The sequence below is a fragment of the Drosophila subpulchrella genome, chromosome 2R (assembly GCF_014743375.2).
Source record: "Drosophila subpulchrella strain 33 F10 #4 breed RU33 chromosome 2R, RU_Dsub_v1.1 Primary Assembly, whole genome shotgun sequence".
NCBI lineage: Eukaryota > Metazoa > Arthropoda > Insecta > Diptera > Drosophilidae > Drosophila > Drosophila subpulchrella.
The window spans coordinates 19,884,460-19,908,441 of record NC_050611.1 but is presented as its reverse complement, the minus strand read 5'-3'; the positions used below and the strand labels follow the sequence as shown (position 1 = coordinate 19,908,441).

Genomic DNA, 23,982 nt, shown 5'->3' with positions numbered 1-23,982 from the left:
GATGCGATATATTTCTGCCAAATCCCTGATGAATGTGCATTGAGACAACTTTGATTGGCCTGCCGGTGATTTATGCCGGAGCTCATTAATTATGCTTGTTAGCCTCATGTTGATGTAGTCAATGGGTTTTGGGTTTTGGCCAAGGGCTTTTGGGCCCTTAAAAAAAAGTGATACCAGCAGGGTCACCTAACGAGGTTCATAATTAGCAGCCCCTGAAATGCGATTCCTTGTCAGCCGGCTGACTTTCAGTGCCTGACAGTTGACTAACCGAGGATTTATGGTGGAAAACACCGACCAAGGACTCCCGGAAGCCATGTAAATCCTCCACCAAGTCGGCTAGTTCACAATGTTACAGAATAAATCGAGCGTTGCAATTGCTGGCAATCGCCTCTTAACTCGTCTCGGCCAAATTCAATTATTTCCGTCGCCCATTTCCACCGGCAGCAGTAATGTTATACATATATATACACTCTAAAGTGGTTCGGAAAGGGGATTGGGTTAAGGGACGTAGTTGAAATTGCATTTAGACAGACTGTGTCGCCAACTGTGCACGCATTTTATGCATTTTATTGGAGCGGAGGTGAAGGCAAAGGTAGACCCTTGGGATTGCTTTTGCATCTGCAAATATAGGTATTAGATTAATGTTAGGGACTGTGCCGAGGATTGCCAGCGAAATGAAATGGAATAATTGAGAGGAAGAAGTGCGGTTTCGCAGGCCCTCGGAGTTTCTGAAGTGTTCTTTAGTGGCAAATAATTGAAAGGGTTGATTGTTTTGACAGGTGGCGAACCAAACTATTGACTCATATTTCTTTTCAAATTTGAACTGTGGTTTTGCATTTGCGAAATTCTGATTTTAATACTAAATGGGACTCAACCAAATGTTGACAACCCAAGCTATAATTTCTAAACATAATCGCATTTTGCATGAGGTATACATAATGTTGGCCGCAACGAGTTATTCGAGGTTAAACCAAGATTTGACAGGCTATTATTGAAAATTTTGATTTTATGGGTATTATTTTTAAAACATAACTAAAGGACGAAGAGCTAGATTATTTAACCTCCATCCTACATTTTAATATATTATGTCCCATATCTATAACAATCTTGAAGACATAAAAATAATATTTTCATAGGCTCACCAATATACCAATTTTTAGGGAAATCTTTACATTGTCATAATATAATCTCGATGGAAAACCAAAATGTGGTTACACTCAAAATCCTTACAAATGTTGCACAGACTGATATTAAACATATTTGATTTCTAACTATTTTTAGGAACATTTATGTGCCAACTTGTTTCTTTTTCTTACCCTTTGCCCTATTATTTGTTGTAACCATAAAGCTTATAAATGAAATCAGACCCTCTGAAACCGACAAACGATTGAAACTTAAAGTCCTGCTTTTCTGTGCTGTTCGAGCTCTATAAAATATGCTGCCACGTACTTTTGCCCAAACCGTTCTGTACTTTGCTCAACCGCCTTTGGCATGGGACATGTTTAGTTTTTGCTGTGGACACCTTTGGCCCAACGAGAGTTCTCGACAGGCTGCGGCTTAAGACGCCTGCGATTTGCCAGGATTGAAAGGACAGACGGACGGCAGGACTCGTCTCGAGGCGACCTCCCACCTGGATCACTTGAAAGGGACGTAATGCATAATTGAAGTCTCCGATTGCAGCAAAGCTGCCTGCTTTTTCGGGGCTATTGAAAAACGGCTACAATGTTTTTCAAATGACATCCACACATCGCAGGCGCAGGCGCCGATTCGAGTGGAACCCATTGGGTCGCCAGTGGGTTCCTCCAAAAGCGCGGTGCTGGCCCAACTGGAGCCTCAGTGCGACGTCGGCTGGCTAACCAGACGCTTGGCTCCGCAACTGGGAAGCCTCCTTATAAACTACATCCCGATATCCCAATACTACGATTTCAATCCTGAACTGGCGTAACGGTCTTTTGAATAATTGAAGCAGTGCGTGCCGAACTCGATGCAAATTGATTGCTCATACGCCGCGTGGTACGGCACAAAGGAAGGGAGAAATGGAAAAATAGAAATATAGTTCTCTATAGGAAAATCGAAAATAGAAAATAGAAAATAGAAATTGTTGCATGCTCTCGGGCGGCGCAATTGTGGATTGATATTTGCTGTGGCAGTGAGTGTGTGTCAGTGCGATTTGTGTGCGCTTCAAATTCGAATTCAAATGCTTTTTGATTAAAGCCCGCGCGCGAATAGTTTTCCAGGCAATCGGAAAAGTCTAATTGCTCAATGGCATTAGCAATGTGCGGGCTCTTGAATTCTGAGGGGTAAGTTGTGGTAGGCTCTACACATTTATGGTGTCAACAAACAGGCGTTGATCCCCAAAAAAGAGTCTGCTAAAATAACAGAAAGCCAAGGACGAGAACCGTTCTCATACGATTTAATGCCCATTGCTGTTGACTTTTTAAGAACCATCTTTATTGCCAGGCAACTGGCAGGCTGCCTTCTCTTCTGCGAAATCACTTAGCAATTTGTGGCCCCATTCTGGAATCCTTTCTGCGGCTGTCATTGTGCAGTCTGTTTAATTTCACAATTCATTTCATGTCAATCGAATTGTCTAAGGCTCTGGGGCAGATAGATATATAAATTCCGAGAGGGGATTCCTGCGACAAGTGTCGCTATCTGGGAACCGCAAAAGGGACAGATAAGAATGCGGCAAGTTGGCTGTCACGACGCTTGAGTTTGATGTATTAACGGTTCCGGACTTCAGGCCTGGCTTGCAGCTGGAAATGGACTATAAAAATGCGAAGGGCTCGCATTAAATTCCTCCCATTCCCGTTCTGCGCCTGGTTTAGCTGGCGATAAACCTAATAGTAAACATTCCCTTTGTTGACTCTATCTATTGGATTATGTTGTCTTCTACACAAGGCTTAGGAGCCCGGGGTTTGGGAGATGACATAGTTAAGGCTCTGTTCTCTTGAAGACCCACACCTCTGTCAGTAGTTGGCAATATAAAAGACTTTAGCCAAGTATCCTTTAAAGTTTATTCTAAAAAGTCTATAAAGCATCTTGAATTACAGGTTTAAGACCCTCTTCTAAGGGCTTTCACACTTGTGATAATAATGAAACCTTCTTTTTCGCCTTACCCATTTATTAAGTTTTAATATTTCTACTTTGCTTATTAAGTAAAATCGCTTTTGTGGTAAGTGATTGCTTTCAACTTGATTAAGTTTGGTATTTCTTAGCCCTTGCAGCTAAGGACTTTAAATCAATAATCTTCAAAAAAGGTGTATTTCGTACGTGAGATTTGTTTGCTTTTAAGCTGATTATTTCATCAATATCATCATCATCAATAAGAAAAAGGTGAAATCTCTTGACTAAAGAATTTAAATATTCATCTGATTGATTTATCTACTTACTATAAGACTAATGTTTAAAGTTTCTAAAATGTCAAATAAAGGTTTAACTTAAAGGTTTGACTTAAAATAAACCTATATAATACTCAAAGACTAATTTAATTGAATATTTAAGGTGATAAGGTTTAGGGACTAGGTCTTAGGTTTTCAAAGTAACTTCAAATATATCATGTCTTTAAAGTAACTGAAATATTTAGTATTTATATATTTTTTTTATTACTTAAATAACTTGCAGTAAGTAGGCGAAGCAATTTGGTTGACACGGCTGAGAGGCAAACAGGAGACTCGTGGCAAATCGTGGCAAATGGAGCGGACACCATGGCGTATGCTTAATCGCTTTTCACGCGGACCCAGCGACGGCAGCTGCTGCCTTCTGATGGCCCGGCCAAATGGAATATTCATATCTGGCGATAAACATACATCTAAACATAATCCATTGTGAAGTACTGAAAGTACTTCAAACAAGTTGCTTACCTAACAAAAAGCGCCAAGGATGGCGGATAACTGCTCGCGTCCTGATTTCTGATTCTGCCTTGGGAAGTTCGCGGCACAACGCCTACTTCTATTTTTTTTTTCTTGTGGCGGCTTTTGGCCGGCTTTACTTTTGCTGACTGCTATTTTATGGTGGCCATTAAAGGAAATTGAATATAATTTTGTTTGCTAAGCTCTTCCATAAACTCCCAGGGGCCAAGTGGCTTGAGCTCTTGGTGTTGCTGTATGATTTTCTCTTCCTACCAACACAACCACCCCGAAATTTTTCATATTTCATCAGGTTCAGGGGCCAGAAAAAGGTCGGTGGTCTAATGGGGCATTGGCCATGGCTTTCGGGTGCAACTGGGGCTTTGGCCGCTGGCCAGTGGTTAGATGTGATTGAGAAATTGCACAAGAAGTGGCAGATCTCGCAGCTTAAATTCCGGGCAACCCTTTGGCCACCGAGATGACGAATGAAGCACCCATTTGTGTGAGCCCAGTGCTTTTACTGGTCAAATATCTTGGCAGCCTGACAGGCGGTCTATTCAGATCTGTTTGCTGGCCCGTATCCAGTCAATATTGTGGCCGTTTGGACAGAAGGAGCTCTTAACTTTTAGCATCTTGGACCGCTTGCTTACCGATTCCATTATTTATTCAAGTTGGTAGAGGCAAACCTGCATATTGGCACTTCGCCTTCGATTTTCGGAAGGGGAAATCACAAATAATAAATTGTTTCTGCGGTTGTTTCGCCCATTTTCCCCCATTTCCCTCCCCCGCTCGCTTTTCCTGTTTGCTTTGTCTTAGTCCCCATTTTGCTGTTTGTTCTGGCTGTTTGCTTATTTGTGGGGCTTTTCCCAGGATCCTGCAATCGGACGGAAAAACATTGTTTTCATTTAATTTAAATGTTTTCGTATCATCACTGCAAAACCCTTGGCAAACCATTTGTTACTTTGTTTTGCCGCCGAGCATTTGCTTTTGAGTTTTTTGTATCGATGGATTTAAATGATGGATGATGAGTGGCAGGGGCAGAAACGGAATGTATTTAACTTTGGCAAAAACTACAAACATTTCGATTGATCTATTTGTTTTTATTTTATTTCCATAAAAAGACAGCTCTTAAAAATCCAGCAATTCTTTAAACATTATGTACCTGCTAACCCCATAAATTAGAGCTGATCCAAGGTCCCATGAGTGGTTTTCGCCCACTTTCCGCTGCTGTCATGATGTCTTTTGGTAAATGATTTTCCTGATTCACCAGGTGACAGGGTGTATATTTGTCTGTGACACCATCATCAATCAATTCCGGCGATAATTCACCAAAACATCATTGTAATTCGATGCAAAAAGCCATTTCCTTGCTGTTGTCATTGCTTAAATAAATAAATTCCCTTCTACTCCAACGGGACGAGGGCCAAAAAAAGCTGCTCACATAATTAAGACAAACCCGAGCTTAAATTGACATTTCCACGAGACTGAACAGGGAAAAAAGCAGAGAAATAAAATGGGAAAACATTTTATTTTCGTCCTCCCTTTGCCAGATGATGAATTGAGTGATGACGGAAAAAATTTAAGTGCCGAAAGCGGGGGACGCTCACCTGGACCCCGAATAAGTCATTGGGGTCTTGTAATTCATTGTAATTTTGATGGGAACAAGGTCAGCGGGACATTACGCATACGATATGGTGAGCGGGCTGCGGTTAAGTCTACTAAACATTTCTGGTCTCAAGCACGCATGAATGTTAATGGGGAACTCAGCCAGGGTTTAATGTACTAGAAATTATGCCCAAGTTCTTGGGAGGAGCTTAAGACCCATTCATAGTTACGGTTAACTGACAGGCAGTCTGGACTCCTTTCCCCGAATTAAGATCCTTGGGCGATGGCAACTTTATTTGCCCCAAGATAAATCCACTTGACTCGCAAGTTCCGCCATTTAGATGCAAAGATTTGATGCATGTGCCAAAGTTTTAATAGTGGAGCATTTCAAAAGGGGGTTTCTGGAAGTGCCCATGGCCATTTGTTGGATTTCCCAGGAATTAAATTAGCCAAAGCTGTGAAATCTCAGGCAGTAATTTGATTTCCGAGTCCTAATTAACGAGCAGAGTTTAAAGTACTCAGTGTTGTTGTGCCAACTACACGTGTTGAACAAGTCCATGAAGTTCGTCAAACAAACTTTGGGTCGCTTTCCTTTTTCCCCCCCCCCTGCCAGCTGCCATCTGTGGCTTTCCCATTTTCCTGTGGACCAGCGCTGACGACATCCGGCGACATTTCTTTTCACTGCTCCAGACTGCTCTTCATTTCAACGGCATTTCAGCCTTGGCCCGTCGCTGTCGCATCTGATTTCTGGATGTGGACACGGGCACTGTGGGCTCGGGGTCACCAAAAGCAAATTTGCGCCGGGAAAGTGCGTTCTTTACTTAAGATAATATTTATAATTGCGTGGAAAATCGGTTTAAGTCAAACACTGGGTGTCAGCCTTCTTAAAATCAGTTAAATATGCAATGCGCATATGATATGATTAATCTTTAGTAGTGGTACTTTAATAAATGCGTGCTAGGGATGTTTAAAACAACTTACAATACCATTTTTATATTCGGTTATAAACTATTTAAATACAGTGGAACTTTTATATCTATAACTTCCTTAACTTACATTTTTATATATTACCAACATAATATTTGGAGAAATTATTCCACACAGTTCTGACTCCGTAAGTCAAAGTTCCAACGCGAATTACTCTATAACTTATATATATTTCTATAAATAACTTCTTTATTGATTAAACGAATTTTTTTTTTTAATCCTAATGAAGTTATTCAAGTCTTCAAGGTTTTAAAAATCAGAACCTTCATGGAATTCATGATGATAATTAAAGTGATGTACCAATTATTAATGTACCAGTTTTTTAAGCAAAATATATCTTAATAAACATATCAAAAACTGTTAAATATTTTACGATACAATGACAAGATCCTAAAGTTAAAGTCTTTAAAACATGATTTTTTACTTGTTTGATAAGGGATCGGAAAAGGCAAAAATGGAAAAATTTAGATACACATCATATGAATAAATTCTCTGAAGGCAAACAAAGCCATCTCCCAGATCGCTGAACTTAATTTACTAAATATTTTCCGACAAGAAATCCGTCTGAGCCAAGGTATTCCGTTTTAATTGTGCCAAAGGTGGTTGCCATGGCCATGGAAACTCCGTTCCCGAAACTCGGCAAATGAGTTGGCAATTTAGGGGTCTGTCCGTGTGGCAGGAGCAGGGGTCCCAGATCCTGGGACCCGGCAACCGGCAACCGGGATGCCCGTGCAGCCGTAGTTTGTGTCCCGTGGCGTGCCAGTTGGTGGCCCATTCTGACCCATGGTGCAGCCCGGGATGACAGTCAGCCATTGTGATGTCGGTTTTTGCACTGGCAGGACTCCCTCCCTTCGCCCGGCTGTTGGCCTAATGTCTGTTTGGTTTCTTGGCACGACATGCCCGGCGTCTTGTGATGAAAAACTTATCATAAAACTTTGGCAAAACTGCAAAGTTGTCAAGGTTTTTGTCATTTGCCTGTCTCTCCATTCACTGCGAAGCTTTTCAGCTTGTGGCTGGGCTGAAATAATTATAAATAACTTAAAAGCAGGATGCAGAAAAGCGGCAAACAGCTCGGGCAAAAACCGAAAACCCAAAACCAATAAACAAATCCCATTCAGAGGCTTCTTGAGCCCCACACACAGAAGTATGCTATGTTAGAGAGCACGCGATTTAGGCATTTAACTTTTATGCTTTAATTGGCACTATAAACAGCTAATAAAATCGAAGGCACTCGGCTCGTCAAATGGCCAATCGATAGCTGAAGAGCGGCCACTAGAAGCGAACAATAAAAATGCTCGAGCCAGGACATTGTCTGCCGAATGATTTGTTTTCCTGTGCCGGGAATCCTGCTCCTGCCATTGACAGACTGTCATAAATATGAGGCACACAAACAATACGGCAACCCGAAAACTACAGACTCGTTTGTATGTGTATCAGGATATTGTATGTAGGGGCGGCATGTTTGTGCATGTAGTTGACATCCTGGCTTCGAATCGCCGACCATCGACATAACAAACTGTTCAGGTGCACGAGTCCTCCGAGTCCTTTGAGTCCTTTGAGTCCTTCGTGTCCCTCGCCTAGGCAACCTTTGATGGAATGCCTGTCTACGGTCTGTTTTTCCGGCCATAACTTCGCTCGAGCGTGAAAAATGGCTGCAACTTGTTGTCGCCAAAAATTTAATTAATTAGATTTCATCGAAACAAAATTTGAAGTACTTATCGGGGAATTTTAATTAACAGCAGACCATTTTTAATACATATTAGTATTGATTGGTCTAAAACATTTGCAAGTTATATTTAATAAATGTTCATTAAATTTGTATTATGTTTTTAAAAAATTCTACATCTTAGTCCTAGCTTTGTAAACCAATCAATCATCTAAATTTAAAAAATTTATATACATATAAATCTTCGTTAAATTACATTAATGCTATAAGTATTCACCTATAAATGTGTTTTCTTTCAATTAAAAATTCAATCTGTATCGGACCATTTATGTAATTTTAATTAATGAGCAATTATTGCTTTAAAACTCATGTTAAATATTGCATGTTAACAGTTCATTGCAATTTGATGACACAGTTTTTATGAAAACGTAAAAACACACCAATTAAAAACAGATCAATTATAACATTTTTTGTACTCTATGACATATTATTTAAACTTTTTTCTTTAAAAAAGTACTAGCCCAATTAAAATGTAAATCCACAGCAATTGCTTAGCGATTAAGGTAAACCAAAACCGACATTTGCGCCAGCATTTTTATGTTGAATACGAATTCAGGACATTCGGTGGCCATTTGTGGCCCATAAAGTTTGGCTGTAAATTTTTACAACAATGAGACATGCATCCCCAAGGAGCCCAAAAGGTGCCAAACAAATCCAGCTATATGGCATTTACTTTCAAACTAAGTCACTGGCAATCTGAGCGGACGGCCCAAGAATGTGGTCTAATTTATTTAAATAATTTAGAATTTCGGGCCGTTAAAAGTAAACAAAAGGAAATAATACCAGCTGTGTCTAGTCGCGTCAGAGGCTCAAGATGAGAGAGGGTCGAGGGGTCAGAGGACAAAGCGTTCTTGGCCAACAAAAGGCCAAAAGTTAATGTGTGTTCAAGAAGCAGCCACCCCGCAGTTGGCCCATTAAATAGAAGGCCTTCCGCCTGGAAACGTTCCACATCCGACAAGTGGATGCCTTCCTCCGCCAGATCCTATCAGTAGTCTCTTATTTTCGGAAGGACACCGGGAATCCCTTTCTTTGTCTGCGGCCAGTGCGTTGATTACTTTGGGGAAATGTGCCCAAAAGGTAAACCTGTGTACCTGTGTTCCCCGGCTGTCATTTTCTGTTTGCCGTCTGCCGCTCAACTTCAGCTGCCTGATTTATTTGTTGTGATTTCGCCCATTTTCGCACAATCAACTGCCTGGCGTTGTTATTACGTGGCCATAAATCATCGCATCCCTGAAATAATAAACGTAAATTATAATAAAGCCAAATATTTGCTTTCCATCTAAGTTTGATAGGGGTTTTAGCTCAACGCAGGCCTTAAGTCATATCGTAAGCTTTAAAACACTTTAACTGGCTCATTCATAATTTATACTTTTCGAAAAAGCAACCGGATAAAGCGAAAGCTCAGACTTTTATTGCTAATGGATATTGACCAGGCTTTCATTTATAATTAAAATCAAGTGATTGCCTTTCCAAAAATCCTTCAGTGGATTTTTACGAAAAGGTTTCCCCACTTCAACAGCAATTTAAATTATCCTTAAATGCCGTATTAGATATTAATGGGTTTTACTTAATTTATTTTCATCGAAGTAAACACTTTTATTGGCGGCTGTCTCAACAACAATATTTTAAAAAGCAATTCACTGTCCGTTTTGTGTGTGTAAAATCACTGGCTCATATACAAATTAATTCCATTCACATTCGATAATGGTCGCTGTGGCATTGAATCGATGGAACACCGCCATTCCGGTTATATAAATTTCCATTACGCATACGAACCGTTGACGCGGCCATAATGTCTCATTATGTTTGACTTGCACGGGAAAACAATGAAATTAAGCTGGATGGTCGGACTGTCGGCTGTCGGGCTGTCGGCCAACCACTTGAGCGAAATGTTCAAGTTTGGCCATTAAAAACGCATTAACATGGCACAATGGCTTGACAAATAGCCCGAAATGCATGGGCTTTCCGCTGGGGCGTTGCGCATACGCCGTGTGTTCATGACAGCGTAAGTGAGGAGGGGCTCTTCATGCCGCTCAAATGCGTTTTATCAGTGCAATTACGCACACCCAGCTGCCAGGAGGACAATAGACACCCACTGTCCAGGTGGCCAGACATCTTCATTAGGCTGACAGCCTGCTAGATTTTCCATAATACGATCCTCCGCCTGATTTATTACTTACTATCTGGCAAATACTTCCCCCACTCTGCCTTTTGACAACATTCTGCTTATCCGCCCAGCAGGCAGCCAAATGGGAATCCCCCTGTTTGCCATCTACAAATTACTTTAATACTTTGCGCCCGATGTTACGCGGAAGTGTTCTGCAGCACACACCCACATAAGCTGCGAGACACAATTCCGGGAACTTTTTCTTTCAATCATAAAATCAGAACTTTCCACCCTTTATGACATAATCAGTGCGAGTAGGCGAGCACATGGGAGGGTTGGAAGTGGGAAAAAGGGGGTTAACAGAGGGAACAAGCGCCTCTGGCTACAATTGTCTTGTCTTTTATAGTTCCTACAGCACTCACTAGAGATGACACAAAAAAGTTCTTTCAAGATACAGGAAGCTGCGTAAAAAGTTTGCAATTTGGTATAAAATCGATGAGGAGAATATGTAGGTTCATCTCTTTTTAAGGGGTTCTTTACTTAACCTAATGTTTCTTAGATTAGATTCCATTTGAAAATAACCAACTTGAAGTTAATATAATACTCAGTGCTGATAAGCAAATTGGTCTGCTTGTCTGAACTTCATCCCTTTTACAAACTTATTTACGACTGGCGTATCTGAGAATATTACGCATGAAGGTCTTACGATCGCCCCGAGGTCATCCCCAACTGCCATTTAATTTGCACTTAAGCCCGGGGCAGGGACTGATTTTTATTATGAAAGGGTTGTGCTGTAGTACTGTACCCGCAGCGGATCCCATGACCTCGTAAAGCTACATAGTCGGCGGCATTAAATGGTATATAGTTTTATTGCTAATTCAATGCTAACCAAAGATATTGTCATAGATTTTGTGCCAGATACTGCTGGGCCGGAAGAGGGCATTGGCGTTGCCCTCCTGGACGAACAGTTGGTACCGCTTGAGGGTCTGTGGGTCGCTGGGTCCCCAGTTGGGCAGGGGCTCAAAGGCTTTGCGGATGCGTTCCCAGAGACCCAGATGCGCGGGCTGCTCCCTCACGGCGGGAATGGCCCAGAAGAGCACCTGGCCCACGCCAAAGGCACTCAAGCACCAGCCAAAAACTATAAAAAAAAAGAATTTATTAACCAGAATATACCAAGAGAAGGGTTAATCCCTTACCGTAAACCCCCGACTGGTAGGTGTAGTCCTTGTACTTCAGCGGTTCGTACAGCACCAAAGTGTAGATGAGAATGGCCAGCATTAGTAGCGGCGTGATGACCGCCCAGCAGATGCGGTAGTACAGCGAGGTCTTGATGCCAATCATGAACTCCACATCCCGGCAGAGTCGCTTCACCCCGTAGATCCAGGCAATGGCCACCAGCTCGAAGATGGCCAGCACCAAGGCCACAAAGGTGGCTCCAAAAAAGTCTAGGAGATTCAGCACGAACTGTCCACCGGGTGTGATGTACAGCAGGCCCAGAAAGTAGCCCACCAGGGCTATGCCCACCACTATTGTCCAGTTCTTGAGGTGTCCAAACTGATCCTTGATCACGGTGGACAGACAGGAGGCCATGCCCACATTGCTGCCAATCCCGAGGACGAAAAGCATCAGGAAGAAGAGCACGGAGAAGAGTTGCGGCAGCACCTTGAACTTGGCAATGGCATCGGGATAGGAGATGAAGGCCAGGCCAGGACCACCATTGACCACACTCGCGATGTCACTGGTGTTGTTCTCATGGGCCAGGTTGCCTAGAATGCCAAAGATAATCACCCCAGAAAGCAGGGAGGTGAAGGTGTCCAAGGTGGTGACGATGTTGGCATCCCTATAAGGATCAGTATCAACTTGGATTATAAACTCAAGTCTGGACATTATCTCCTCTCACCTGTATATATTGTGGCCAAATCTATTGTAAGAGGCATACATGATGATGTTCCCGAAGCAGATGGCCAGCGAGAAGAACACCTGGGTGACGGCGGCGTACCAGACCTGCGGCTCCAGGAGCTTGTGCCACTGCGGTCGCAGGAAGTAGAGGACCCCATCGAAGGCTCCTGGCAGGCTGAGGGCCCTCACCAGGAGGACGAACATCACCAGGTAGGGGAAGAGGGCCAGGAAGTAGGAGGCCTTGCCGGAACTCTTTACCCCCTTGAACATGATGCCCGCTATGATGAGCCAGGCAACGGCCAGCGCCACAGCCAGACTCCAGCTGGGATACCCGATGCCGTCATCGATGCTTGATTTCTCGCGCAGAATGATGTTCCTGCAGTACATGGAAGACATTAATGCCACATCCTGCTGGCCCCTTGCTGTTTGCCCACACTCACGTGAAGTAGAATTCCGCCGAGGTGGTGCGCACACCTGAGCTGGTGTTAACCAAACTGGAGGTCCCGCTGGCATCCTCCAGACCCGAGTCCAGGCAGTCCGGTCCCCATTCCGCCCGGCAGTAGCTCCACGGCAGGGTGGGGTAGAAGGAGTCCACGAAGTAGCGCAGTGTTAGGGCCATTAATGTGGCATAGTAGGTGCTCACGATGCCCGTGGCCAGAACCTGGCCATAGCCAATGCCTGGTTGGGAAAGAGATACGAGTTATTCCCTGATTTATCGAGCAATTTATAAACCACATCGCGGTTTCGTGACGCCATGAGCTTATTGATTGATTTTCGATTGCACAGCAAGTGGGGTTATTAAAAGATGGTAAGCCAAGCTTTAGAAGTAACTTTGATTTATAACAATCAATTGATATACATTTAAAAGAAATCTATTTCTATCTGGGCTAGGAAATAATCTGAGTTTTCGAGAGGTTAAAAAGTAATAATTTACCTTTTAATAAACTTAGTAAAGTTTAAGAATATATTGCATAGTACCAAAAAAATGTTCTAATTATATATACGAATTTAATACGAAAACATAATATTCCAAATATTATTAAAATACATTTTTAATTCTTTGATTTAGGTTTGAAAATATTTAAAATATAAGTATTTTAAATAAAAAGAAAATGTTATACACTATAGTTACATTAAAGATTTAATGTCGTAAACAAAAAAGAGTTGCATATTCATAGAGATAACTTTTTTTGTGTAATCTTCTAAGATATTGTACATTAGAGCGTTCTTATTTTGGTTCTGTAGTCCTTTTTACACTTTTTTTTGGATTCACCCCAGCTCTACTAAATTCTGAAGAAAGATCAAATAAAATTTTGAAATCATAGCTTGACTCAACGTCTTTGTAAAGCATATTATTTGTACCTATAGTCATCTAAAACAATTTGGTAATGCCACGATATTTTCTGACTTTTTATTTAAAAGTCGGATTCAAGACCCATTTACTAGGGCTTTTCAAACTCACCCCTCATGATGGGCGAGAAGTCGTAGACCTTGACACTTCCCCGACTGGAGAACTGGCCGAGCAGCATTTCCAGGTAGTACACGGGTTTTCCCACCAGAACCAGGACTATAAGGTAGGGGATTACGAAGGCTCCACCGCCGTTCTCCAGAGCGGTGAAGGGGAATCGCCAGACGTTTCCCAAACCCACACTCAGTGCGATGCAGGACATGAGGAACTCGATGTCGTTGTTCCAGCTGGCCCGCTGTTTCCCCTGCTGACCAGCCTCCACTCCGGGCTGATTATCTCCTGGCGCTGCTCCAGATCCTGGCGAGGACACCTTCTTTCCATTCGAAGAGTCATTCGGCTTGTATGCCCCTGGTATTGAGATGGTCGAGGCATTCAGAGAGCCCACAAACGCCTGGTTCAGGTGTCCGTTGTTATTATTGTTGTTATTGGCTGTGACTTCCATGTTGCAGCTGCAAATCAATCAACAATTTTAGTGGTTACACTAACCTTCAACTTAAATCGCAACAACTTAAGGTTACCATCTACCGGTGGTCAAGTTTTGAGGCCTCAATTATGGGCATCGATTACCGGTTCAGTGGGACAAAGACAAATACTGAACTGCCAAGTCACTGACCCACTGACTTAGGCGATTACGCATTACATAACAATGGGTGAATGCAGTAAAAACTGCATCAAACTGGTAAACTGCAGCAGGCCCAAACGCTTGGCAATTTGGCTGCCAAGCCTCAGGGCGAAACCAGTTTCCTGGCCTTTTCAGGGAAAGGTCTCCGAGCGTCTGGCATTTTGGAACTTGGGTTCCATTCATAACAACACCTCGGGTTTCTCGTTTGAAAAATTGTTTCCGATGCGGGACAACCACTTTCCAGATATCTCGAGCTTGGGATTGATTTATTGCATCTCTGGGGGCATTTTGGAGCCTCAAAATGATTAACGGTTATGCTAAGCTTTCTCATAAATAATTCCAACATTTTCTTATATGTTTCCTTAACTGACATATAAACAGAATTTCTTAATAAGGCAGTTGGATTCCTTTCAGGAAAGTGTTACACTATCCTCTTCCTGATTAAAAACCAGTTGACAAACCAAGACATTGGCCTTGTTATCGTGGAAACACAAAAAATAAAAAATACAAAACGGGTTAACAAGCTGTTACCGGCAGCTTTTAAAAACCAATTGATATGGACTATGACTCAAAGTGGAATATTTATAGGGATAGATTGATGATTCACATAACATCTTGGAAAAATAGATAGCTTAAGTATGCAGTCAGCTATCTGCTTTCTATAATAAAACACATTTCCAAGTAAGGAACCATTTAGGCTTACAATTTTCTAGGGTATCAACACATCGACTCTTTTCAATGGGATTCCCAGGTTTGTTTACCTTTCTGGTGACTCTAGATCGCGTTTTACTATTTTGAGTATTGCGCATGCGCAGCTGCTTCGCCGATTGTTCTCGTTGCAACAATGGAAAGTAAGTGCGCGCAATGCAACTTGCAACCTGGTATGACTCAAAAGTGTCAGAGGAACGTGCAAGCCGCAATTACCCGCCAATTTGCCAACTTGGCCCAAACAATAAACAAAACATAACAAAGCGTGAAGTACGCGCCACAAAACTCGATAGCACGTTCCCCGGTATTTTTTTTTTTGGTGGGGGGTGGTGGTGTTATTGGTGGTGCGATAAAGCCCGCCAGCCCCACACGTTCTAAATGGGCTTTTATTATTTTATATTGACAAGAGTCAATTATTTAATTGCACCCGAGGCGCTTTCCTGCCGCTAACAGAACGTTGCCTAAACGCTTTGGCTGTTTTAATTTATTGCATAAAAAAGTGTGACACACTGATATAATGTTTTATTGTAACTAAGTTAGCGCCCAGACACAGACTCAATCTTGCAAAAAAAAGTATCTTTTTCTCTCACTTATCTGGCAAGTAAGAATCATAAAGTTTGCAGACATGCAATAAGAATCTTTAGGGTGTCAATAAAGATAGAGTGACTGAAGGGGTATCGCAATGTACTGAAATAATATGGGGTGAATTGCAAGACCTTCTAACTAGTTTTATGCAAAACGTTTTTGGGTGAATTCAGTTATATAGTTAGTAGTTATATGGCCCGATCATAACTCGTTGACAGTAGGTTAAACACGCGACTTTTATGATAGGCTCGGCACACTTTTTTTATCTCAGGGTTTCCTTAAGATCATAAAAAAGTAGGGTTTGCAAATTTGCTTTATTACTTTCTCTCCTCTGATATCTTTTGTTCAGAAATGTGTTGCCAGGTGCTCTGGAACTTGTATCATTTCGGCTTTATTTCCCTTTAAAGAATCACTGTCACTTGTCTGTATTTATTTAAATTTGATTTTCTATCTTTTTTCAGTCACTTTGCGTTGGTAAACAATTGAATTGCGTTGAAGTATCCAAGCGAACCGCTCACCGCGAACGCCAAAAGCTCACTGAGCAGCTCTTTTTGCCCAGAGGCGTCTCTGGGTTCGTAAGCGGAATAAAAACAAAGAAACTCGAAAACGAAAACAAAACACGAAAATACAAAAAAGAGTTAGGAGGTGCTTCGAAGAGCTGGCCATTAGACTTGACATAAGACAAGGTAAGTGAAAATTTGAAAATTAAGTTATTATAGAGTCGCCTGCGCAGCGCCCTTATGTATAAGGCGTATCTTTCATGTTACATACGGACGTGCTCTTGTGTGTTTTTTAGGGAAGAGTCAGTGACATAAGCATTATTATTTTAGTTATTATAATTAAGGTGGTTAGTATGTTTATTATTTCATCTATGACTTTGAATTATTATGTCTTCCATTACATATTGTCCATTGTTCTATGAGTTTACACACGAACTTCTGAATAAGTAGTTTGATAAATTATGTTTAATTCTAAAATTGGTATCTCTTATGTTTAATAGGTGTCAAAAAACTTTTCCTATCCTTTATTCTTACATCAGCAGTTTTATTTTATTCAGAATTCATATTTTCTTTTTCTAGAATTTTCTGAGTATCATTACCTTAACTTTTTATCTTTTTGTGATACATTTCATCACGGATTTCAGATTATAAAAGCCAGCTTTATGAATGAAAAAGTGCAGGTAATGCTCATTCACAGTGAGTCCACCGAAAAAATAATAGTTTTATTACCTACTATTAAAATTTGTATTGTTTAATCAAGTTTATATCATATTATTTTTTATAACTCTGTTATCAATTGCCCTTTGTTATTACCGATTAAAACGTTATTCTACTTTTATGGAACCGTTAAGAATCAAACTAAAAATCAATAGTAAATGTTTTATAGCCCTGTTTTTAAGGCAGATTAACAAAAGGTAACCCCCTTGTACTTATTTTCCAAGAAATTCTATTTTTAGATACTCGTTAACAGTACCAAGAAATGTGGAATTCCTGTCTGGGGGAGTTTGATAAGAAACCAATATAAATTTATTATTCTGACACGAACTAACTACCTAATTGCAATTTTGGGTTGGCGGTATCCAAACGAACGCCCCACTGAATTTTGGTCATGAAAGTAAAAGCTCATGTCGGTTCATATGTTAGAGCAAACATTTTAATTGGATGCAAATTTTCGACACTTGGCTACTGCGGTTCGTTTACCGACTGCGGCTCAGTTTTAGAAAGAGGGAGCTGGGTGTAGGAAAACACTATATATATAGAAACTGGGGGGGATAGATCCCCGGTGTAGTGGCAAACAATTTTCGGTTTTCACTGGCATTAACACGCAAAATTGACCGCAACAAATTTACAGCATTTCCATGTGAGCAACTCTGGTGCGTGGGCGCATTGATCCCAACAATTCAATTAAAATCTCAACGATGCTGGTCGAGTGCTATGCCATTTTTCAGCGCGCCCTAAAACGCATTCCATCGCAAGTGAATTACAGTAATGACATTTATTTTTACTTTTCAATTACGAGCTGTGGGCTAGGAGATAGGCCGGCAAAAATGAAATCTCTTTGCCATTTAAAATGTAATTAATTTTTAATGCTCGCAAATGCGGTGACGTTGACGGGTTTAATCTGTCTGTTTATGGATGAGTCTTCCCCCCCTGATTATCTGCATTTGCATGTGTTTCTGTGGCTTATTTATTGGCCATTTGGTGATTGTTGGGCTGAAAGGACTTAGCAACAATGCATCGCCATGCGAAATATGCAGTTAATTCGATTAATAAAAGCCAACGAGTCCTGTAAGTGGGCGGCTGCGGCTGATTGTCCTTTTAATTGTTGCTCTCTTTGTTATGGATTTATTTTGAAGGGAAACACGCTGGACAAAACCTAGTTGTATGTCTCTTGTTTCTTACTGAATTAGCCTTTCGAGTTGGTCAGTACGTTTCGTTCTGGTCCGCAATTACAATTACCGGAGCCATCTAGAATTTCACTAATTCGCAGGACTAATTTGGCGTTTTAATGAGCCACAGCCGCAGGGAGAAAATGACAGGGCAGCAGCGAACTGTGAATTTATGGCCAACGAGCATTTCGGATTCGAGTTGACAAAAAGTAGAAGCCACTTACAAATTTTCCCAGTCATTTATCAAGCGTTAGCAGGGCATAAATCTCGTCGAGGCAAATGGCCAAATAGCAGTCAGCGACAAACAAACTAAGGTACACTGAAAGAAATATGTGCATGTAGCATGTGAAAAATTCTCATTAAGTATTTTAGTTAAATACAGAAACATAGTATTCAACACAACATATAAAGTAGGATTATAAAATTTATAATATTTAAATCAAATTAAAAAGTATAAGACAAGATGTTAGTCATAATTACTTTAAATATAATACGTCATTATATATTATTATATTCTTTCCTCTTAAAATTTAAATTGTAAATAAATTAAATTTGTATTGTAACTAGCAAAATAAATTAAAATTTAATACAAGATATTTTTTAATTACTCCTTCTTTTTGATCGGTGTACTTTTGTATAACTTCTCCGTTAAAATACAAGTTAAAATGTTGTAAATAAAATATAAATATATTAAAAACAGCAAAATATGTTCAAACTCAATATGAAATCCTTGAATTTCCTCCCCCTTTTTTATCAGTGTACTGTAGTCTTGGCCAAAAGTCAAATCCAGGCCGTGGCCATAATGCTCCGCGTCACGCAATTGTCTTTTGGTTTTCGGTGGCAGGTTGGGGCATGAATCGCGAGGAGTTGGCATTATATTTTACTGCCTTCGACTGTTGGACATTAAAAACAAAGGACGACAATGAGCCAGGTTAACGTGGCTGCTACAATGGCACTTGTTTTAGCATATGGCACGTGGCAGGTTGATTTATGCAGTCGAGTCGGATGAAAAATTGATGATTTAAGTCCGGCAGTTGAATGCCTCCTTGGGGCCTCGTTTGTCCAAGTGTGATTCCATTCCAACTCGATTTGATCCTTATCGTGTGTTTACTTAATTAAGATTCTGGCAACTACTGGACCGAACTGGCTTTCTAATTGAATCTAAGCCTAGACTTTTCCAACCATTTGTTGTATGAGTTGCAGAAGAATGTTTCACTTGTGGGCTGGCAATTAGCCGGATTAGCTTTCCCAGAAAGGTAATTGGAATGAAAGCCAATCTGGTTGCTATCTGTGATCGGGAAATGCCGCAATTTGTTGGCAGGACCAAACTTGAGAGTCTGAAAGCCTGAGTGGTTGCAAGTTGGCTACATTCCAACGAAAGTTACTCCTAATCTTGATGCTGCCACATGAAAATGCCACAAGTGTCAGGCACTCCGTTGTAGCATACTTTCGGGCAGGGCCATTTGAATAGAAACCACATTAATCATACGCCCTGCATGCCAGCCATTTTTGGCGAATGGAAAACTAATTGAGCTGTGGTCGCTGCATTTCTCACTCCCCGTTTGCCATCACGCATACGCCACATTGTCCACATATCAGCGTTGCAGTATATTAAGTCATTCCTGCTCGCTGGTGTTTGACAGCCAGTGCACATGTGTGTTTATGTATTTACATGTCTAAGAGCTTGTTAAAGTCACGTTTCTGGCAAATTCTATTATATTGTAAAGCATTTTCCCCATGCTGCAGCAAGTGGCAAGCAGCAAGCGGCAAGCGGCAGCTGCCATCTGGCAGTTCGCTGCATGCCATAAAAATGTCTACGGCACACGCAACTTGACTCCGGGTTAAAGTAGGGGACCCATTTCTCCGGCCTGGGCGCATTTCGTGCGTATGGAAAAAAGGGAAAGGAAAGGGGGGCAGCAAAAATCTGCAATTCATGCAATTTTCATGGAAAATTTGCCACGCCAAGAGAACTCAGAACGGAGAACACAGAACCGGGCAAGGACAACACAACATATTCATGTGTATTAGGATCTGTGCTTTGAATGTCAAAATGTTTGTGTGTTTGGCTTTTCAAGCGTTAAATTTCTGCTGACAACGCTCGTCCCAAAAAAGAGTCTCCATCTCTAGGTATAGAGAATATTTTTGAGGTTTTCCCCACTCGATGTTTTTCCGTTTTGGGGCAAATTCACCGACGGAATCCAAATTAATTTGCCTAGCACGTGGGCCCCAGTGATTATGTCTGGCTGGAAAGCTAGATGAGTGCGTGTGTGTTTTTGTTTTTGTTTGAGTTTGTCTTAAGTGCCAAAGTCCTCGGCTTTATACTTGCGAGATTACAGCTTACGTGAGGCATCGCCCCGATTGGGATGGGTTCTATATATGTACCTAAGCCCCAACCCATTGGGACACTTGATATGGCATTTAAGAAATGCTCTTAATAAATTGTGGCAATTATTCTTCAGCTTCTTAAGGGATTGTTCATTTTATGTATGTATGCATGTGCAGTATTCAGTATTAAACATAGAAAACAACAGGCCTTTGGTTTTATATAGAAAAGAGGGTGTGTAAGAAAAATTAAGGTCAGCTAACCTTTAGGTGAAATAAGAATTTTCTCTGTATATGTGGTTTTAGCTGCCTAAAAATGTATTTTAATTATATTTTATGACTCATAACAAATGAAGGACAGACGGGTTAATCTGCTGATGTAGTCACTCTTAAAGGTGTTTAAAAGTAGGCAGCAAAACACTTTTTTGTTGCATACTTTTAGACATCTCTATGAGTAGTTTAAAAATCCTAGTGGTTGCTGGAACAACCTCTTATATTTCTTCTTGGAAATGTTTTCCCTTGCTGAATATGCCATCAGAATGGGTTTGGATACAACATCTATCTTGGCTTCTGGTCCTCAGGGCCTTTTGGCTTTTGTTTTTCTGGCCGAGGTTTAGAGCGAGGTTTGTTTCCAGAATCCTTTGGACTTGATTCGTTTGGAGGGCAAGGAGTGGAGTTTGGATCGTGGCACTCCCCTTCCGGCTCATCTGGTATTGTCCTCTTGACGGTCTTTCCTTCTTTTGTTATAAGTATGATTTTCATGGTTAAATTTTATAAAATCATTGTATTTTTTTTTTATTCCGAACAAAATGAAAGGTATTTCCTTAACAAAAGGCCTACTTGCATGATTGAATCCCCTTGATTTTCGTTCATCCTAATGCTTTAAGCTCTTTCAACTGGCTTCGAGTGGCGCCCCAAAAGTAGGCAACGAAAACAGAGAAGATAAATGAAGACCAAGGCAGCTGGCAAACAAAAACCAGCCCCACCCCTTTTACTTTATCCCACATCCTTCAGCCTATGCGGCATATTTGTGGTCGGAGTTGAGTCTAAAAATATGCCACGCCCGCTGGCCACGCCCCCTAGTCTAACGCCCCCTCGCCCACACGTGATGTCGGCATGTTTGCCCTGGCTGCATGTGGAAAGTGGCACATAATTAATTCAAATTAATTACGAATTGTGTGGAATTAGTGCTTGTGGCAAGTCCTAAAACTAACCCCAGATCCTGGGGATCCTTTTCCTCGTCGAGATGCTCGGGTCGATGCTCGGCCTACATTTTTAGGCCACGTCCCCTTCAATTTCCGTGTAGAACACACGTACATATTTCACTAAAATGCTAATTCTCTGGCAGCCAAAAGTCAAGCTCTCTATTGTGTGTTTGTCTGACCCAATTAGCGGAAATTTGCAACCAAGTCATAAACTGGGGGCGGCCAAACTGCAGCGAACAGGGGGCGTGGCTGATGGCCGGGCATTTATAAATCAATTATGCAGCGATTGCACGCTCATTAGTGTCAAACTCAATTAACGCTTTGACAGTTTGGCAGGGTTTCAGTTGGACAGACAGGAGAATAGGGGATTGCAAGTCGAGGGGCGACAACAACTGCGATTGGGGTCAGTTCCGTTGTCGGCGGTTGACTCAAGTTCAAGCCCCTAATTGGCCATGCTGATCCGGATCCCGGGTTCCCGAAACCCGAACCCGAAACCCGTTGGCCCCCTGAAACTGACAGGAGCCGCAGCGATTATCGGGGATAATGAGCTGAAGGCCTTCCATCGATTGTTGGCCAGCGGAAGTGATTTTGAGCTTAATATTCTAGCCGCCATCGCGATTGTGGGGCTTTGGCTTAGTTGCTAGTTATGTTTGGTAATCGAAAACAGGTTATATCTCGATCTTTCATTATAATAATTTAAAATAACAGTATGTCTACTATAAATTTCTGAGATATATTTAAAAATGTTGCATTAATTATTATTTTTATCTTTTAGTATAATAGTATATGGTTTAAAGTTTATTGCATGAACTAATATTCTATCCGACATCGCGTTTGTGGGGCTTCGGTTTAGTTGCTAGTTATGTTTGGTAATCGAAAACAGGTTATATCTCGATCTTTCATTATAATAATTTAAAATAACACTATGTCTACTATAAATTTCTGAGATATATTTAAAAATTATGTATTAATTATTATTTTTATCTTTTAAAATAATAGTATATGGTTTAAAGTTTATTGCATGAACTAATAGAGAGCAAGTCTTTCTTCCTTACGAGACTTTTTTTTTTAAATTTTTCTTCATATTTATTTTTAAGGGACTTTTAGAAAAATAACTATATTTCTCAGTGCCCGGAAATGGCATTTTAGTTCTTGGAAATATTAGTTATAACAAAAATCTCACAAGTATGATGTAGTTGTAGTTGCTTAATAAAGGTATTGGAATCAAATGTTACTGTTAAACTTCTTAAATGACCTTTATGGTTTCAATATCTTGTCCTATTCCCTGAAGACATTTATAAATTACCTATTTAATTCCCCATTCTAAATTCTTAGGATAGTAAGTCTGCTTGTTTTTTAAAGCCACATCAAAGCCTCGTTGACCTTGCAGTCCTAAAGATAATCTCCCAGCTTGCTGTGCTTAAAAAGTATGTCTCCAGCTTTTCCACCCAACTTTATCTTTTACCCTCTGCACATTTTATGAAATGTTAATCTTGAGCGACCTTCGGCAAATCATCAGCTATGCTCTTGGTTTCCAGGCCGGACTTTGAGGCTCTGGGGCACCGCAGACAATGCCGGCCAGCTCCATTCAGCTAAGCTATCTGGGCCCATTTCCAGCTGCGACCGGTGTTTTATATCATAATTGCAATCTTGCATAAATGCGGTGGCCAAGTTTTTGAAGAGCAGCGTGTTTATGTTTGTGTTTGCGATTGTGTGCTGCTATCGGTAGAACGTATACCGTATACCTCGTGCCATATGCCATGTGCCATGTTTGTTTGTCCTTCGGATCGCCATTTTAGTATGCGTCTTTTTTACAGCTCCAACGGTAAAAGCAATCCCAGGCAGCCATCTATGGAATCCCTGCCATCATTATCATCGTCATCGTCGCTGGGAACACGTGTTGTCTCCTCGGCACCCAAAACAAACCCAATCCCCCCCCCCCCCCCCCCCCCTAAACAGAGCAGCCAACCTCGCCATGTCCATGACACACTTGCTCCGCAATCTGTGTTAGTGCGAACGAGGTGTGTGGTGTGTGCGTATCGCAGTGTTTGCATCTGTGGCACCCCACCAGCCACCCAACAAACCACCCACCAACCACCACCCACCAGCCTCTGCAAACAGGGGTATTCCACCCCCCCCGAAACGCATTGAAACGCGTTTTGTTTGCTCTGGCTGGTCAGCAGAGGAGCATTGAGGTCACTTGGCCTGCATGTTATTACCCACAACCCAGTCTACAGGACCACGAGGACCTTCAGGACCTCTAGGTGCCCCCAAGTTCCCAGCTCCCAGAGTCAATTTCCGTGATTTCTTTCATTCCACGCCACGTTTGCTCCATTAGCACTCAATCATTGGCTGATAGCAGGACCACTCGTGCATCAAATTAATACCAAACACCCAAGTGAAAATGTCATCAATAACGCTCATCGGCGCCTGCGGTGGGAGGCGGCTCAAGGAGCCCTCAATCCGGCCAAACCCCACCCCAAACACCCACCGCCTTCCGGCCACGTGACC

At 41.5% G+C, this 23,982-nt stretch overlaps 2 protein-coding genes across 2 annotated transcripts in view; one reads left to right on the top strand and one right to left on the bottom strand.

Annotated features, from left to right (window-relative positions):
* The first annotated feature begins 1,848 nt into the window (after positions 1 to 1,848).
* The window catches only part of LOC119550230, a 47,224-nt gene continuing 25,090 nt past the window's right edge, over positions 1,849 to 23,982 (top strand). The window contains exons 1-2 of the mRNA XM_037858796.1: positions 1,849 to 2,300; positions 16,017 to 16,241. The gene's annotated coding sequence lies outside the window, so the exon portion shown is untranslated. The remainder of the gene's footprint in view (positions 2,301 to 16,016; positions 16,242 to 23,982) is intronic.
* Positions 11,124 to 16,075, bottom strand: LOC119550231 (sodium-dependent nutrient amino acid transporter 1). Its single transcript, XM_037858798.1, has 6 exons — positions 15,877 to 16,075; positions 13,635 to 14,089; positions 12,613 to 12,850; positions 12,174 to 12,548; positions 11,470 to 12,113; positions 11,124 to 11,411 (listed from the first exon to the last, which is right to left on the bottom strand). The coding sequence occupies exons 2-6, from the start codon at positions 14,080 to 14,082 to the stop codon at positions 11,158 to 11,160; spliced, it is 1,959 nt and encodes a 652-aa protein (XP_037714726.1). The 5' UTR covers positions 14,083 to 14,089; positions 15,877 to 16,075; the 3' UTR covers positions 11,124 to 11,157.

Excerpts from the sequence above, each read along its gene's own strand:
- LOC119550231 (XM_037858798.1), bottom strand. The coding sequence starts at position 14,082 with ATGGAAGTCACAGCCAATAACAACAATAATAACAACGGACACCTGAAC. Across the intron at positions 12,549-12,612 it reads TCGGCGGAATTCTACTTCAC|GAACATCATTCTGCGCGAGA; the intron begins GTGAGTGTGGGC and ends CATGTACTGCAG. Across the intron at positions 11,412-11,469 it reads CTACCAGTCGGGGGTTTACG|TTTTTGGCTGGTGCTTGAGT; the intron begins GTAAGGGATTAA and ends TTTTTTTTATAG.